At 49.9% G+C, this 14,788-nt stretch overlaps 1 protein-coding gene across 2 annotated transcripts in view; it reads right to left on the reverse strand.

Annotated features, from left to right (window-relative positions):
- The window catches only part of LOC125706008 (furin-like), a 32,280-nt gene extending 18,977 nt beyond the window's left edge, over positions 1–13,303 (reverse strand). The window contains exons 1-3 of one of the 2 annotated variants that reach the window (XM_048972422.1): positions 12,553–13,303; positions 8,263–8,503; positions 1,265–1,363 (exon numbers count right to left, since the gene is read on the reverse strand). In XM_048972422.1, coding sequence (XP_048828379.1) covers positions 1,265–1,363; positions 8,263–8,424 — 261 coding nt within the window. In that variant the 5' untranslated portion in view covers positions 8,425–8,503; positions 12,553–13,303. Of the gene's footprint in view, positions 1–1,264; positions 1,364–8,262; positions 8,504–12,284; positions 12,522–12,552 lie in introns of those variants that run through there. The other variant, XM_048972423.1, reaches the window with a different exon arrangement.
- Between the last annotated feature and the right edge of the window lie 1,485 nt (positions 13,304–14,788).

The raw sequence follows: 14,788 nt of genomic DNA on the forward strand, positions 1-14,788 counted from the left end.
GTTTGTCTGCAGCCATGCGGACAGCTATGTGAACACCCGGACTGTCTGACTGTAGCCACGCGGACAACTATGTGAACACCCCGACTGTCTGACTGTAGCCACACGGACAGCTATGTGAACACCCGGACTGTCTGACTGCAGCCACGCGGACAGCTATGTGAACACCCCGACTGTCTGACTGCAGCCACGCGGACAGCTATGTGAACACCCCGACTGTCTGACTGTAGCCACGCGGACAGCTATGTGAACACCCGGACTGTCTGTCTGTAGCCACGCGGACAGCTATGTGAACACCCCGACTGTCTGACTGTAGCCACGCGGACAGCTATGTGAACACCCCGACTGTCTGACTGTAGCCACGCGGACAGCTATGTGAACACCGCGACTGTCTGACTGTAGCCACGCGGACAGCTATGTGAACACCCCGACTGTCTGACTGTAGCCACGCGGACAGCTATGTGAACACCCCGACTGTCTGACTGTAGCCACGCGGACAGCTATGTGAACACCCCGACTGTCTGACTGTAGCCACGCGGACAGCTATGTGAACACCCCGACTGTCTGTCTGCAGCCACGCAGACAGCTATGTGAACACCCATTAGCAGACGGCTGAAGCTCGTGGATTATCCGTGCTTATCATTTGCACGCGTGATGTCACTGCTCTAGAACCTGGTTAGCATGTAGTTCGTTACTGACATGATTATCCTCTCTCGAGAAGAATGCTAACACTAAGTACATCATTTTTCTGATTATCTCTACAGCAGAACACAGCTAGATGTGAGCTAGCATTCGGTGTGGGAGTATCTCTGCTGGAAGACTAGGCTGATGACCCTGTCCTGCCCTAGAGCAGCATCTCCAGCAGCCCAGACCATAGGCGTGAACCGTGACAGTATCCAGCTGCTTTTACCATGCTTTTACCAGGCTCTGCCAGCTTCCTGTTGAGTATCAAATGAAACCACTTAAACAGTTTACTTATCATACATTCAAACAATGTATACACAAATCTATGGAATCAACCTAACTGGGAACGATGGGATGGCTTGGTACGTGGAGGGTTCCCAGTCTTTAGGAATTAGGGGAAAGTGAAAGAGAAGACAGAAGAGAGAATGGAGGATAGGACAGAGGGATCTGCCACAATTCTGCGATATGTGACTTTAATTTGACTTTGCTAGGTTTGTCTACAAGGAATCTCCTGAAATTCCTGAGGCTATTTATACCTTGATAGGACCCTGCCCCACATTTCATCAAAACCCCGCAAACATACCTGAGGTTCCTTCTGGAGCTTGATGTACGCCCCCCGGTGGCTCGTCAGGGAGCGCTTCACCACCGCACGATGCCGGAAATGGTAATACTCTCCGAATACCTGCAGGGACAAGATGCACACTCCTCCATTAATCCCAGGCCAAGCCACGACGTTCCTGTCAGACAGCCCCAGGCCATGCCAGGCCATGCCAAGCCAGCCATCGCTGGGGTAATGTTGCTGAGAAACGCATCATAAAGCCCGTGCCACTTGACAGATCCCAGCGTGCCACTGTTAAAACTCAGCCCTGGCGCCCGATGCACTGGGACAGTGATCCCACGACATCCAGAACTAAAGACAGACAGCTTGTGTGACCGCACACCCACTGGGGGCAAATAGAGCACTGCAGGCTGCTTCCTGCCCCCATCTAAGGTGCCAGCTACATAGAAGGGCTTTTATAAACCACCCCCTGCTATTCCCTCGCCCGCCGCCTCCTGTCAAAACCTGTAAAGCGGGGGTGGGCACAAACTGAGCCGAACCAAACAGGTACTCTGCGGCAGGAGGGGCCGCTGGTGGCTCAGGGGGCATGGACTTAATGCTGACTTACTGTGAGCCAGGGGGACCTCACAGCAGGTGCTCTAGGATGGGGAGGGGGGGGGGGCTCTCCCCAGTCCCTTTAAAGTTTGCTGTGAGTCAGAATGTAAAGTCACAGTAAACTTTCCATTGGACGATTCTTCTGGGAAAGGTAGCCGGTGGCAATTTGGTGGGATTAGAATATTTCACTGTCATACTGCATATCAGTTGTAGGAAAGCTTTAAGTCTTGAGTGATGACTGCCCTGGAGGAACCGTGGTAGCAGACCAACGTGACCCAAGAGGCTGGAGCAAGAGGGGCACAAAATAGAGATAAAACCTCCGCCCCCCACGTGCCATCACATCGCCAGGGGTCTCCGGGAAGAGCGGCGGCTATATACAGGCAGGCCAGAGACATATAAATAAGGTCATTAGGGAAGCAAAATTAATGAGCTGCTTTCAGCAAGAATGTTATCGTCCCGATGACCATAATCCGGTGGTAAGACAGCACCTGCCTGGGAGTGCGGCGAGGACGCGCGGATAACCACACTGCGAGGGCGGTTTCTGAACAGAACAGATGGAACCCAGCATCGCTTCATGAAGCCTTGGCTGCTGCGTATGAGACGCATGTTTAAACACTGTATAGAGGTGAGAATAAATCGCTGGCCGAGTGAAGCCATCTGACTGCTGGCTTTATATAACCTCTACGCAGCAGACGAGGTGGTGTGGAGCAGCGTCATGTGATCTCTCTGGGTCCTTCGTGGTCACAGCAAAGGACGTCCCGATTTCAGTCACACAGCCATCATATGACAGCCCATTTCGACAGCTTAACCCTCACACGGTGCTCATTAGCGCGGGTCCAGCCGGCACCCGCCATGTTAATCGCATGTGTTCCGGGTGAGGCTGATTGGACTTAACAGGCCGGCGCTCACTGAGCGGCTCCCTCTGCCACAACGTGACTGTGAGGACGCCAGCGAGCAGACAGAGCAGTGCGGCTCAGCTCCACGGCCAGCCAGCCTGTGGGAGGGCCTGGCAGCACGGGCAGCTTCTCTGTGACGGCTTGGCTGTCCGTCGTCAGCTTTTAATGCCATTTTAATGCCACAAAGAATAAAGAGCTGAAATGCCAAGCAGTGGACAGAACAGCAATCCAGGTGGAACATGAGGCTTGCGAGAGGAAAATGGCTGGAGAGCCAAACTGAAAGGCGTGACCTTCAACTTCATGACACAAATAAATAAATTTTTTAAAAATCCTGGCGAAGGGAGTTAGGAGGGAGACCTATACATGTATATAAAACGGCAAGTGCACACACAATCACAAAGAAACAAACACATGCACACAAACACAGACGCACGCACACACACACACATGCGCGCACACACACAGGCACACAGGAACACACAAATGCATGCACACACACTCAGGCACACAGGAACACACAAATGCATGCACACACACTCAGACACACAGGAACACACAAATGCATGCACACACACTCAGGCACACACAAATGCACGCGCACACACTCAAGCACACAGGAACACACAAACGCACGCACACACACAAAGAAACAAACACATGCACACGAACACAGATGAATGCACGCACACGCACAGGCACACACAGGCACGCAACACTCAGACACACCCAGGTTCTCCTACAAACCACTCTTTCAGCCCATACCCAGAGACTGGACTTTCCACACAGCTGACGGAGCCCGAGAGCCCCACAGCCCCACAGCCCCCAGCGTCATGAACAAGGACGGCGTTACGGCCTGCCCAGGGACTCCACCTTCATAAACAGCCTTCAGACAAGCTTAATAAATGATTACTGTAAATAAATGAGCCGGACTGGCCTCTGTGACCCGGGGCGAGATTTCCTGACTGCTGGCCTTTGTGAAGGTCAACGACGCTGTAAGATGAATGGAGTTAATGTGTAGAGTAGCAGCCCAGGGCCAGGAGATCCAGCGCTGGCTGCTGGCCCACTCCGCTCTGCCAGGGTGGGAGGAGAACAGACCCCGGCGAGCAGGAGCCACACGGAAAGCGCCCTGCTGCACAGGGACAGGCCCCCACCAGGAAGTCAGTGAATGCCGAGGGGTGACTGGCATGCACCAGCAACGTGGCCCTGTGAGGCGGGTCAGAGCCCAACACACACCTATGGGAAGTAGGAGCGTTTAGGCCCACGGCACCAACCCATTCCCTCCTCAGTGGTATCTGAGGACACAACCTTAAGTCACAGGCTGCTTAGCGATGCAGCTCCCACAGCGTCCAAAGCTGGTGTCTACCACAACCCAGGGAATTCGGGGGGGAGGGGAGGACCAGGGCCCACAACGAACATCCAGCGATGATGAAACACACATCCCTGAGACTAAAAAAAGATTCCCTAATTGTGACAGACGTACTCCCCCTTGGGTCTCAGTGGAGAAGCAATTAACTGGAGAATCTAACCGGAGGTGACTGACCACAGGGGGCGCCGTTGCTTCTCCTTACAGTAACACAAATAGCAAAAAGGAGGGGTGGCTCCATCACCCCAAAAGCTACCGATAAAACCTGACCCCCCCCCCCCCCCCATACACTTTCTGTGCGGTTCTGAAACAGACTGGGCTGCCTGTGTCATGTGGCTCAGCTTTTCGTGCCCTGGTGGGGGGGGGGGGCACCACCCCTCCCGCGCCTGCCAGCCGGCAATCTGAAGGCGGCAGCCAGACGCGCAGAAGCTTCGCGCGCGGGAACAAGCTGAGACACCGTGACGAAGCTCAAGCTCCCCTGCAGGAACCGGAGAGAACCACACTGAAGCCAAATTGACCTTAGGATATCCAACAAATTCAGAAAGGTACCCAGCACAGTGAATCCTAGTGGGCCAAAATATCTCAGGAGGCATCTTGGGATCCATTAGGCCCGCATGTCCTGCCACAGCTCCCTGTGACGATCTGTTACCTAGGTGCGCAGGGGGTGAGCCTGGTGCTCGATGGCTGAGGCAAGGGGGGTAGGGGCATCAGAAAGGGTGCGGAGCAGCTGGAAGAGGGAGGGACGAGGACAGGGACATGGGCATCCCAGCGCCGGCATTGGGGAAGGCTGCAGAGCTGAGCCACACCCTCGTGAGGTAGCAGGCACCCGCAAAGAGCACAAACTGCATTTCACACCAAGTGGCCAAACTGACCGCTCATTGAAAACAGAGTAAAATAAAGAGCTCTATCGTTCACATGCCTACTCTCTCCTTGCATAAACCGGCCACCCCCCACCCACTACAGGCTCAGACATGGGCTGTCTGTTACTGCACCCAAGCCTGTCTGTTAGTGCGTTCAAGGTTGTACGTTGCCACGGTTGCTATGGGAACAGAGCTACGGCAGTAACGAATGTCCATAGATAAAAATCTTGAGGGATGCATCGCTCCATTGTTCCATCTCGTGCCCCCCCCCCCTCCCAGGGTTCGTCACGGGAGCGATGCCCCCATACTCCACCGGACAAAGGGATAAAGCGGCTGGACAGCTGGACGGGAGACTCCTGCTGTGCAGACAGTGAGAGGCTGCAATGCAGAAATGTGGGTGCAGCCCAGCCGCACGGAGTAACCTTCACCTCCTACAAGGCTCCTTCAGCGCCAAGGAAAAAACGCCTTTCAAAGAAGCTTCTTTGAAACGGCAGTGAGGACGGACTTAAGGACTTTAGGACCCAGTGGGGGTGGAAGCCCAGGAGGGGGCTGAGCAAGCCAAAAGCAGGGAGAACGGACGGCACCAGCCCTCACCCACACGATAAACTAATATCCGAGGTTGGTTATCGGCACACAAGCTGGGCTGGCAAATGTGAATCACCCGGCCCGGCGAGATTGGTCAGCACGAGGCCTTATGAAGACATGATGAAGCAGGGGGAGAGTTTGAACAAGCCAGGCTGATCCTCCAGCAGAGAGGACTGCTAAGACAGTCTGCTTAAGAGAGACAGTGCTGAGGAGCAGTCAGCCACCTGGGGGGCCACTGGCTGTGGAGGGACTGAGGCAGGCCTGTACAGATATGGAAGAGCTAAGAGGTGAGGGAGGGGGGAATCACACAGGGGGATGCTTGCAGGTTAAAGGATGGAGGAAAAAAATATATATATATATATAAAAAACATATATATATATATACACACACACACACACACACACACACACACACACACACACACACACACACACATATACATAAAAAATAGATTCACTGCACCTCAAAGGAAGGGATATTATCAGCAGCAGAACAAGCTGGCCAATGGAAGGTACTGCGAACATCTTCTGATCTCATTGCTAGAAACATTTCTAAAATGCATATTCCACTACGCAGACTGGAGCCTTGGAAGCTTTTGGAGAGACATTTATTGAGAGGCTTAGTATAGCGATAAAACAAACACGTGTCTGTGAGCACAAGCCCCTCGTCATGTGGCAGAGTGCTATGTGCCAACCATTAATGTACGCAGAGATAATGAAAGAGGAAGTCACGAGACGAAACCCAGGGGAATGTGGTCTGACTGTACATCAACTCTCAGTATCAAGGACAGAATGGCTTTTATGAAGAATCTCCATTTTCCATTGAGATACATGCATGATTAATCCCCTTTTCAGCCAATCCTGCAGATTTTGAGATGCAGATTAATGAGGCTGTGGTCTGCATGGGATTTGGGGAGTGCAGTAGGGATGGTTTCCAATCAGGCTCACTAGCCGGAAGTGGCAATGTTAAATGGCGTGCACCTGTCTGACAGGAAGAGGAAAGACAGGCATCGATTCCAGGCGTCCTGTTCGTAAGACGAGATGAGGCTGCCTTTCTCAGTGAGAGCACACAGCCTTTAGGCCGCAGGAGTCAGATTTCAATCTCCAGTATCTGGGAGCTTTATCACAAAACTGAACGCCAGGTCTGTGTAGAACTGGGCATCTTCATTCAGATTAGGTGCCTTCCTCAAATCGACACTGACATACAGTATTTTCCACATACAGAGCTTTTTAAATGAACCAGACTGGAAACATTGTCTATCGTCTTCCAAAAGCACTCTGTTCACTTTCTGGTGCACTTCAGCTTTCACATGGTCTCAGTCCATTTCACATTCCCACTTGGTCCTTTTTGACACTGAAATAACTAGTCATTTCTTCCTCATATAGATGGCTGTGCCTATGCTGGCAGCATCTGCTTTCTTGCTGTATTTTCAATATTTAAACAGGGACAAAGACCACAAAAAATCGTTTTCTCAGACATGTTTTATGTCACATAATATTCTCCAGTGATACTAAATAACACCTCGCTTACTTTGTAGACTTCAGGCAGCCCTTGTGTCATTCTCACCTGAAATGTAGGTATTAGTGCAAACGCGGACTTCCATCAGATTTTATTACATTTTTAAATTTAATTTAATTATTGAAGACTATTATAAATTACTGTAATCTATCTAAAGAATTCATAATAATGTTTTGACAGTTGTGACATCAGCACTAGATGGCGTCCCATAGTGGCCAAAAAGCACAGAGAAAAGCGAAGCGAGCTGGGTGTACTTCCTGTTCACATATTGTCAGCATAAGTGGTCCTCTTGACGTGGTCCCAGTTTGCTTCGCTTTCGGGGATCTGAGCTCGTTTGGAGTGTTCATATATGGCTCATTTTGCGTGGGAAACACACTTGAATTTCTAAGTGTGAACACTCCCCTCATTCCTGTAATGAGCACGCCAACAGCTTGCTGGAGGCCCTGTGGCCGGCACGGCGGCCTGCTTACAGGCAGACCCCCATAAAGAGAAACACAGCTAAGAGACTGGAGCACGCAGTGGCCTTGTGGCTGGTTATGGCGGCCTGCTTACAGGCAGACCCCCATAAAGAGAAACACAGCTAAGAGACTGGAGCACGCAGTGGCCTTGTGGCTGGTTATGGCGGCCTGCTTACAGGCAGACTCCCATAAAGAGAAACACAGCTAAGAGACTGGAGCACGCAGCGGCCCTGTGGCTGGTATGGCGGCCTGCTTACAGGCAGAATCCCATGAAGAGAAACACAGCTAAGAGACTGGAGCACGCAGCGGCCCTGTGGCTGGTATGGCGGCCTGCTTACAGGCAGACCCCCATAAAGAGAAACACAGCTAAGAGACTGGAGCACGCAGTGGCCTTGTGGCTGGTTATGGCGGCCTGCTTACAGGCAGACTCCCATAAAGAGAAACACAGCTAAGAGACTGGAGCACGCAGCGGCCCTGTGGCTGGTATGGCGGCCTGCTTACAGGCAGAATCCCATGAAGAGAAACCCGCGCTAAGAGACTGGAGCACGCAGCGGCCCTGTGGCTGGTATGGCGGCCTGCTTACAGGCAGAATCCCATGAAGAGAAACCCGCGCTAAGAGACTGGAGCACGCAGCGGCCCTGTGGCTGGCATGACGGCCTGCTTACATGCAGACTCCCATGAAGAGAAACCCGCGCTAAGAGACTGGAGAACGCAGCGGCCCTGTGGCTGGCATGACGGCCTGCTTACATTGCCATGGTTGAGGAAGCCATGCTTGCGGGCCAGGCGCTGGGCCTGCTCGGCTCCCCCTGAGACACGGACAGCCCAGCTGTTTGTGTAGATCCTAGGGGCCCGGGAAGCAGCGCCCAGCTGGGGGGTCAAGAAGAGCAGAATCAGCAACAGCAGGTCCATGGGGCAGGTCTCTCCTCAGAATGGGCCCATGCGCGCTGAGGGCGGAGAAGTCCTGGGGTCAGTGCCACACAGGGGTCATCTGGGGACACACAGACATGGACAAAAAAAGTCACTCTCCCACAGCGGACACAGCAGAGCCATCTTGACCCACTCCAGGAGCAAGTGTGACTGCCGGGCAATAACCCACATGGCTACCCGTGGCAACATCATCACGACTGCGGCTCAGAGACAAAGGGGACGCAGGGAGCGGCCAACCGCAGGTCTTTAGCAGGAGTGTCACACTTTTGTCATGCTTCTGTTACGGGAAGCGGCAAGAGATTTAAGGGGAGCAGTGAGGGATCCTCCCATTCCCAACCTCGCTTCCCGAGCGAGAGGGAGGAAGCAGCAATCGGGAGGTGGCCAGAGAAGGTGACTGCTGCCAACAGCAAGCAGCCGGGGGCCACCTTTGTCATTCTCAGCGCAAACATGAGCTCCACCCTGTATACCAGCATGCGGAACACAGGGCCGAAAAACTTCAAATGAAATTGACTAATGTGCACATTTTCTGAGTGCTAGCTATGTCCCTGTTTTTGACTGTAGCACTTCAAATCTCTAGCCTGAGGGCTGTCATGCAGCAGACATGCAGAATCTGAGTGGATCTTTGGAATGACTGAGCGATTACAGACCTCACTGTGTCAGGAGGCAGGCTGGGTGGGGTGGGGGGGAAGCATGGCCTCCCTTCATGCTGGCCACACACTGTAACCCAATAAGCAGACAGTACATCCCGTTTCTCATCATTGATCTGCGGGCATCTGCACCGCTTACAGCTAGCACACATCGATCCCAGCTCCAAACGGCAGGACCCCAGGGCAGACCCTCCCCCCCCCCCGCTTCCGTTCTGCCGCGTATACATAAATCACTTCTGTTGGCCGACACGCCGACCGACGGCAAGACCCGGTGAGGCACTTGCTGGGAATTATGTACAAGCGCTTATCTATTTAACAGTGGGGGGGAGAGCTATCTGACAAACATCTAAATAACGGGGACGTCCCTGAGCAGCTGTTATCGGCCGCGTGACCCTCTAACCGCCACGCTGGCATTTCCGCAGCACTGCACAATCTGGGTAATTCCAGCGCACCAGCATTTAAAAGGCTGGGTCCACACCTCTGGTGCCAAGTGAAAAGGAGTCCCTTTCTTGGACTGCGCTCCACGGCTGTTTTACTGCACAGTGGTCATGTTCATCACCCCAGGCCTTAATGGGGGGCATGGTGTCTCAGACTGCAGCACTGCAGCTTTAAAAATCCAGAGCTGAGGGTTCAATTTCTGCCCCGTGTCTGCTGTTTATTTGCACCAAGTTTATGTGGGTTCTTCAGGGTATGCTGTTCTATTGCATGAGATTATTTTTAAATGTTTTGTCATTTCTTTTTATAAACACCATCATGAACAATCCTATTACTCTAAAGCACATCAAACATTTCATACTCAAGAGATAAAGCTAAATTTGAAAGGTGGGTGTGGCTCAGCAGGTTAGGATGCTGTGCCTGTGATCAGAAGGTTGCTGATTCAAATCCCAAGCTGGACAGAATTTTCATGACTGGGCCCCTGAGCAAAGCCCTTCACCTCCAACAGGAATTGTTTAACAGCCTTCTCACAGGAAATATACATCACTTCAGATAAAACATCTGCTAAATGACAGTATGCCACTTTTTGTTTTTTAATTACTGAAGCATCTGAATGAACTGGTATATTTGTGGAAGCTCACTACATTAATAGGCATCTGAAGTGACTTAGAGTGTTAATGCACATCAATAGGATCAGGGCCTCTGGTCCACCTACACACCTGGCATGTTCACATTGGATCGCCTAAAGGCTTTGGCCCGTCATGCAGACCTTTCATACGTCTGTACCAGTCCAGTTATTACAGTCCTCTTTGCCTGGGCTCTGTTCAGGATTCCGCTGCTCTTCTATGCAAATCACATAACCCATCACTGGTGAAAATAAATTTATAATATGCCTCAGCACTGTTTCAGACAGCTAGGGGAGAAGCGATCGATCTCCGGGGCTGATAAAAGCGCATCATCCCTATATTATACTCCAGCGTTTGACATTTTTAAATTACTGGGAACAAGAACTAAGCTGCCGAACGAAACGTGTGCAAAGCTCGGACTACGTAAGTGGAACACCCACCAAGGGGAATACAAGGTCGGCTATGGTTTAAACAGGTTTGGTATCAGTTTAGGGTCAGCGGTGGGTCTGCATACCAGCTGAAAGGCGCAGAGACCGTACCTAGCGAAGGGGAAAAGTGCGCGCGGCTGTCACGTGCAGCAAGGGAATAAAAATCGACCCAAGTGCAACAGATCTACAGCCGCTTCACGGTATGGCCACAGTCATTATCTCCGGCCCGCTGTTTTTAATAGTGACATGCATAATTAAAGAATGTTTTTCGAAAAGAAGAAGCAGCGGCAGCACAGCGGATATTTTTTGATTAAAGTGCTGCCCTTTGAAGTCAAAAACGGCCTTGCTTAGTTACTGAACATGAGATATAACAAAATTCTTCCCCATACAGATTACGGTTCTAAGAATAAGTTGCATTTCTGTGAAAGTATACAGATTCTATTTTAATATCGTGAAGTTACGAATCCTGCGACAAGACGACGTGCTAGACCTGGCTTTCTCCTATTTTTTATCTCATCACTTATTCCATTTATTACCTAAGGAGCAACAGAAGACCAAGCGTCGTTTTTCGGCATTGGGGGTGCAGTGCATGGTAACAGGGGGAGGGGGGCGTTCCACCGGAACTCCGCCGGAGCTCGAGGCCGCAAGTGAAAGCGCGAGGCCCTCCCGTTACGTACGCCGCCCGCGAGCGGCTGTGATGCTGCTGCCGAGGAACCGAGGCGCCCACGTCGGGCCGTGAGGCTCCTCGGGTTCCCCGCGTCTCATACCGGCCTCGTCTCCACCAGGACCGCCCGAGTCAAGCTGCACCACTCAGTTCTTTCTAAGAACGGCTTTAAGTCAATGCACGTCATAACTTAAAAACGAAAAATGGTTTTGCTACTGGATTGTCAACATTATAAATAGATATGGAGCGCCGACCCCGAGCGTGTATGATCCGAGACAAAAATAAAATTCGTGCTTTTCACGCAGAAAAGCAGGAGATGGGCTGACTTGAAACCTACTTTCAGAAAATATTTTCACGCAGCATTTTACAGACTTCGAGTTTGGTTACACGTATAAAAACTAAATATTAAATGTAATTAGGGGGGCTACAAAATATAATATGAATCACGGAGGCCGGTATTACTTCCGAGTTAAAAACGAAGGTCGGAATGAAGCATTAGACACCCGTTTGAAATATAATACCACATACAACCCAGGAAAAAAAAAGCCGAAAGCGCTGTTTTATTATGATATACAGCGTACATCATATAGTACAGCAAGCCTTCAGAGTAGCCTAATAATTCTGTCTAGTACTATTCCAAAGTACTGGAAGAAATCGATGGTGATTAAACCAGGGTTGGCTGAAAGAGTATTTGGGTTATAGGTAAAATACAATACATACATAATATATCTGTAATAAAAATGTATATACACGTCTGCATATGTACGTTTATAAGGTGCCAGGTATTTACAAGCCATTAAAAAAAGAAACAAACTCGCAAAACAAATGCAATCCTCTCGCACAAACAAATATATATACAGAAAGGGAACCGTAATTCCGAAAGATTGCAATTGCTCGAAATATAGTAGAAAATACGATGAAGAACGGTTTAGATATGACTCGCGAGTCCCACTTGTGAACTTTGGTCACACGTTTATCACAAGTACAGTAAATATTAAATCACACCGGTTGGAAAAGTCTCTCAAACCAGCTTATAACTTACCTAACTTCGGCAATGAATAAGCAGCAACCTGACGGGTTAAACGCGACTAACCAGTAAGCAGCTCATGTAAAGCGGAACCAGCAGACACTCGTATCTTAATGGGGAGTAAAACAACTTCCCAAATAAAGTTAGTTCGGGGGCTGGGATCCCACCCCCAGCAGGGCGGCAAAGCTGATAAGCCAGTTACAGTCCGAAAATCGTACTATCTGACAGATCGTCTTAGTCATATGTCAACATGGCAGAAAGCACGGCGTGCCGGGGACCTCACCGGCTGCCCCACTCGCCGTCCGCTCCGCGATTATATCTGCCGTCCTGCGCTCGTTTCTTGCCCGGTCTTCAGGTCCTTGGTGCCTAGTACTTTGAATAAATCGTCTGCGTTTGATCAGCTGGGCAGCGCATCGTGTAATTCTTCCCTTCTTTGAGGTTTCCTTAGGTGCAGATCACGGTTGCCCCTCGTCGACGTAGACTGTCCTGACCCATCGACCTCCTCCCCGGCGAAACGGCAGCCCCAGCCGCAGTATGAAACGCACACAAGCCAGGAGCCGCTATCAGCGAGCGGCCGGCTGCGCGGAGAGCGTCACGTTGCAGCTGAAGCCCGGGCTGCAGGTCCTCCTCCGCCGGCGCCGGCACGGGGAATGTGATCGGCAGCTACGGCCACGGAGTCGGGAGAGGCAGCATCTCTGCAGTAATTCGGATCATTTGGTCCCTTACGAGGAGCACTGACCGTTAGTTTACAGCACCCCACATACTCATGGATCACCATAAAAATGAGAAAACTTTCCAGCGCACTAGCCGCCCCTATTTCCTTTATAATTAACGACGTAATTAGACACGCTAGTGCATTGCCTCCTATAACAAAGAAGCCCGTTATTAATGTGACATATATTCCCTAAAAATAACAAAGCGAATTAAGAGGATCAGTCGTGCGCAAGGCAATAAAACAATAAGAATCCCTTCTATCCCCTGTCAACCAGCTCAGCAAAGCTGCCCGCAAGACCAGGAAACACGTCATAGCGAGCGAGAGTAAGTGGGAGAACAAAACAGATTGGGGCTCGCCGCCCCTCCGGCCCGTTACTGCCGGAGCTCGGGCTCCACCTACAGGGCGCAGCGAGAGTGATTCGTTTTAGCGAATGATAATAGTCAAAATACAATTCTAGTTATTGACTTTAAAGAAACAGAGAAAGGCACCCAACTAAGAAAAGTTTAAATTGTTCGTGCATACAATATTCACAGTAATATTAGGAGAAAAATACTTGGTTGTGTGGTTATATAATGTAAACGTCTAATGCACATATGTATATCGGTAACTAATGGCGTTAAAATATGTCAAAGGGAAAATTATGGACGCTATGCACAACAGAATAGAGTACAACGTATAATGTGCCATGTTGCGAGTACACTTGGACTTTTGACTGGTACTGTACGTCCATTGAGACTGTAACAGGATCATTTGAAAAAGGGCACAGCATCGCTGTATATCAAACACTGCAATTGTTCTTCTTGCGGCGTGTACTGTGTGCGCCTTTCATCTTTCTCAACTGTTAAATACTTTGATTTTTCTTATGTATAATAATATAGCCAAGTTCCTTGTCACATCCTGAGACTAGGATAGAGGATCATTGTTCTACAAAATGTGTCTCAAATAAACAGCGACTAAATTTGAGTCATACATTAATCCAGTGGAATGTTTCGAGTCTTTGTATCTAAAAAGCAATTAAATAATTATTTAGACGGGCCAACACAGGTTGGGGTGGGTTGTGGCTCAGCGCGTTAGAAGGTTATGCCTATGAGCAGATGGTTGCTGGTTTGAATCCCAGTGCTGGCACAATGATTTCATGGCTGGGCTCTTCAACAAAACCCTTAACCCCAAGGGCTCCAGGAACCGCCTGACATATATTTTAAATTAATTGCTTGGTTTTATCATATAAACATCCATTTATGTCATAAAATCCACATCATTAAGAACCAATGATTAAATGAGTTTAGGTACAGGAGTTGGGACCGGGGAACTCGAAGGAATCCCCACAACGGTAGGGGGTGAACATCTAAACTCCACACACGGAGCCAGTGGTAATAACTGCACCAACGTGACTATTCCAGGCTGCTAGCACAGCGCAAAAGACTGTACATCCTAGATTTAATGCATTATTAGAGCATGTTGTGACATCAATCTGCCAAATAAATGTTCGTTGTAGACATACAAGTAATGACAATATTGTCTTCTGATCATTAGACTTGATTTGCTCAACGACCCCGACCAGGTTCACCAAGAAGTTGAAAACATTTGGGTAAATCAAGAGGACGTTTCGTTTGGGGGTCAAGCGATTTGGAAGTTTTGCCTACAATAGATAACACTGCCATCTAGGGTATAATGATTTGTAAGTTACATACCGGAGTAGTTATAGTGTTTGAAATAATGTATTCTGATTTCCAAACGTTTGTTGCCTCACAAGCAAAACAAACCAAACAACTACAGGTACTCCCTTTATGCAAAACAGAAAAAC

This window comes from Brienomyrus brachyistius, chromosome 13 (genome assembly GCF_023856365.1).
Source record: "Brienomyrus brachyistius isolate T26 chromosome 13, BBRACH_0.4, whole genome shotgun sequence".
Taxonomy (NCBI): Eukaryota; Metazoa; Chordata; class Actinopteri; order Osteoglossiformes; family Mormyridae; genus Brienomyrus; species Brienomyrus brachyistius.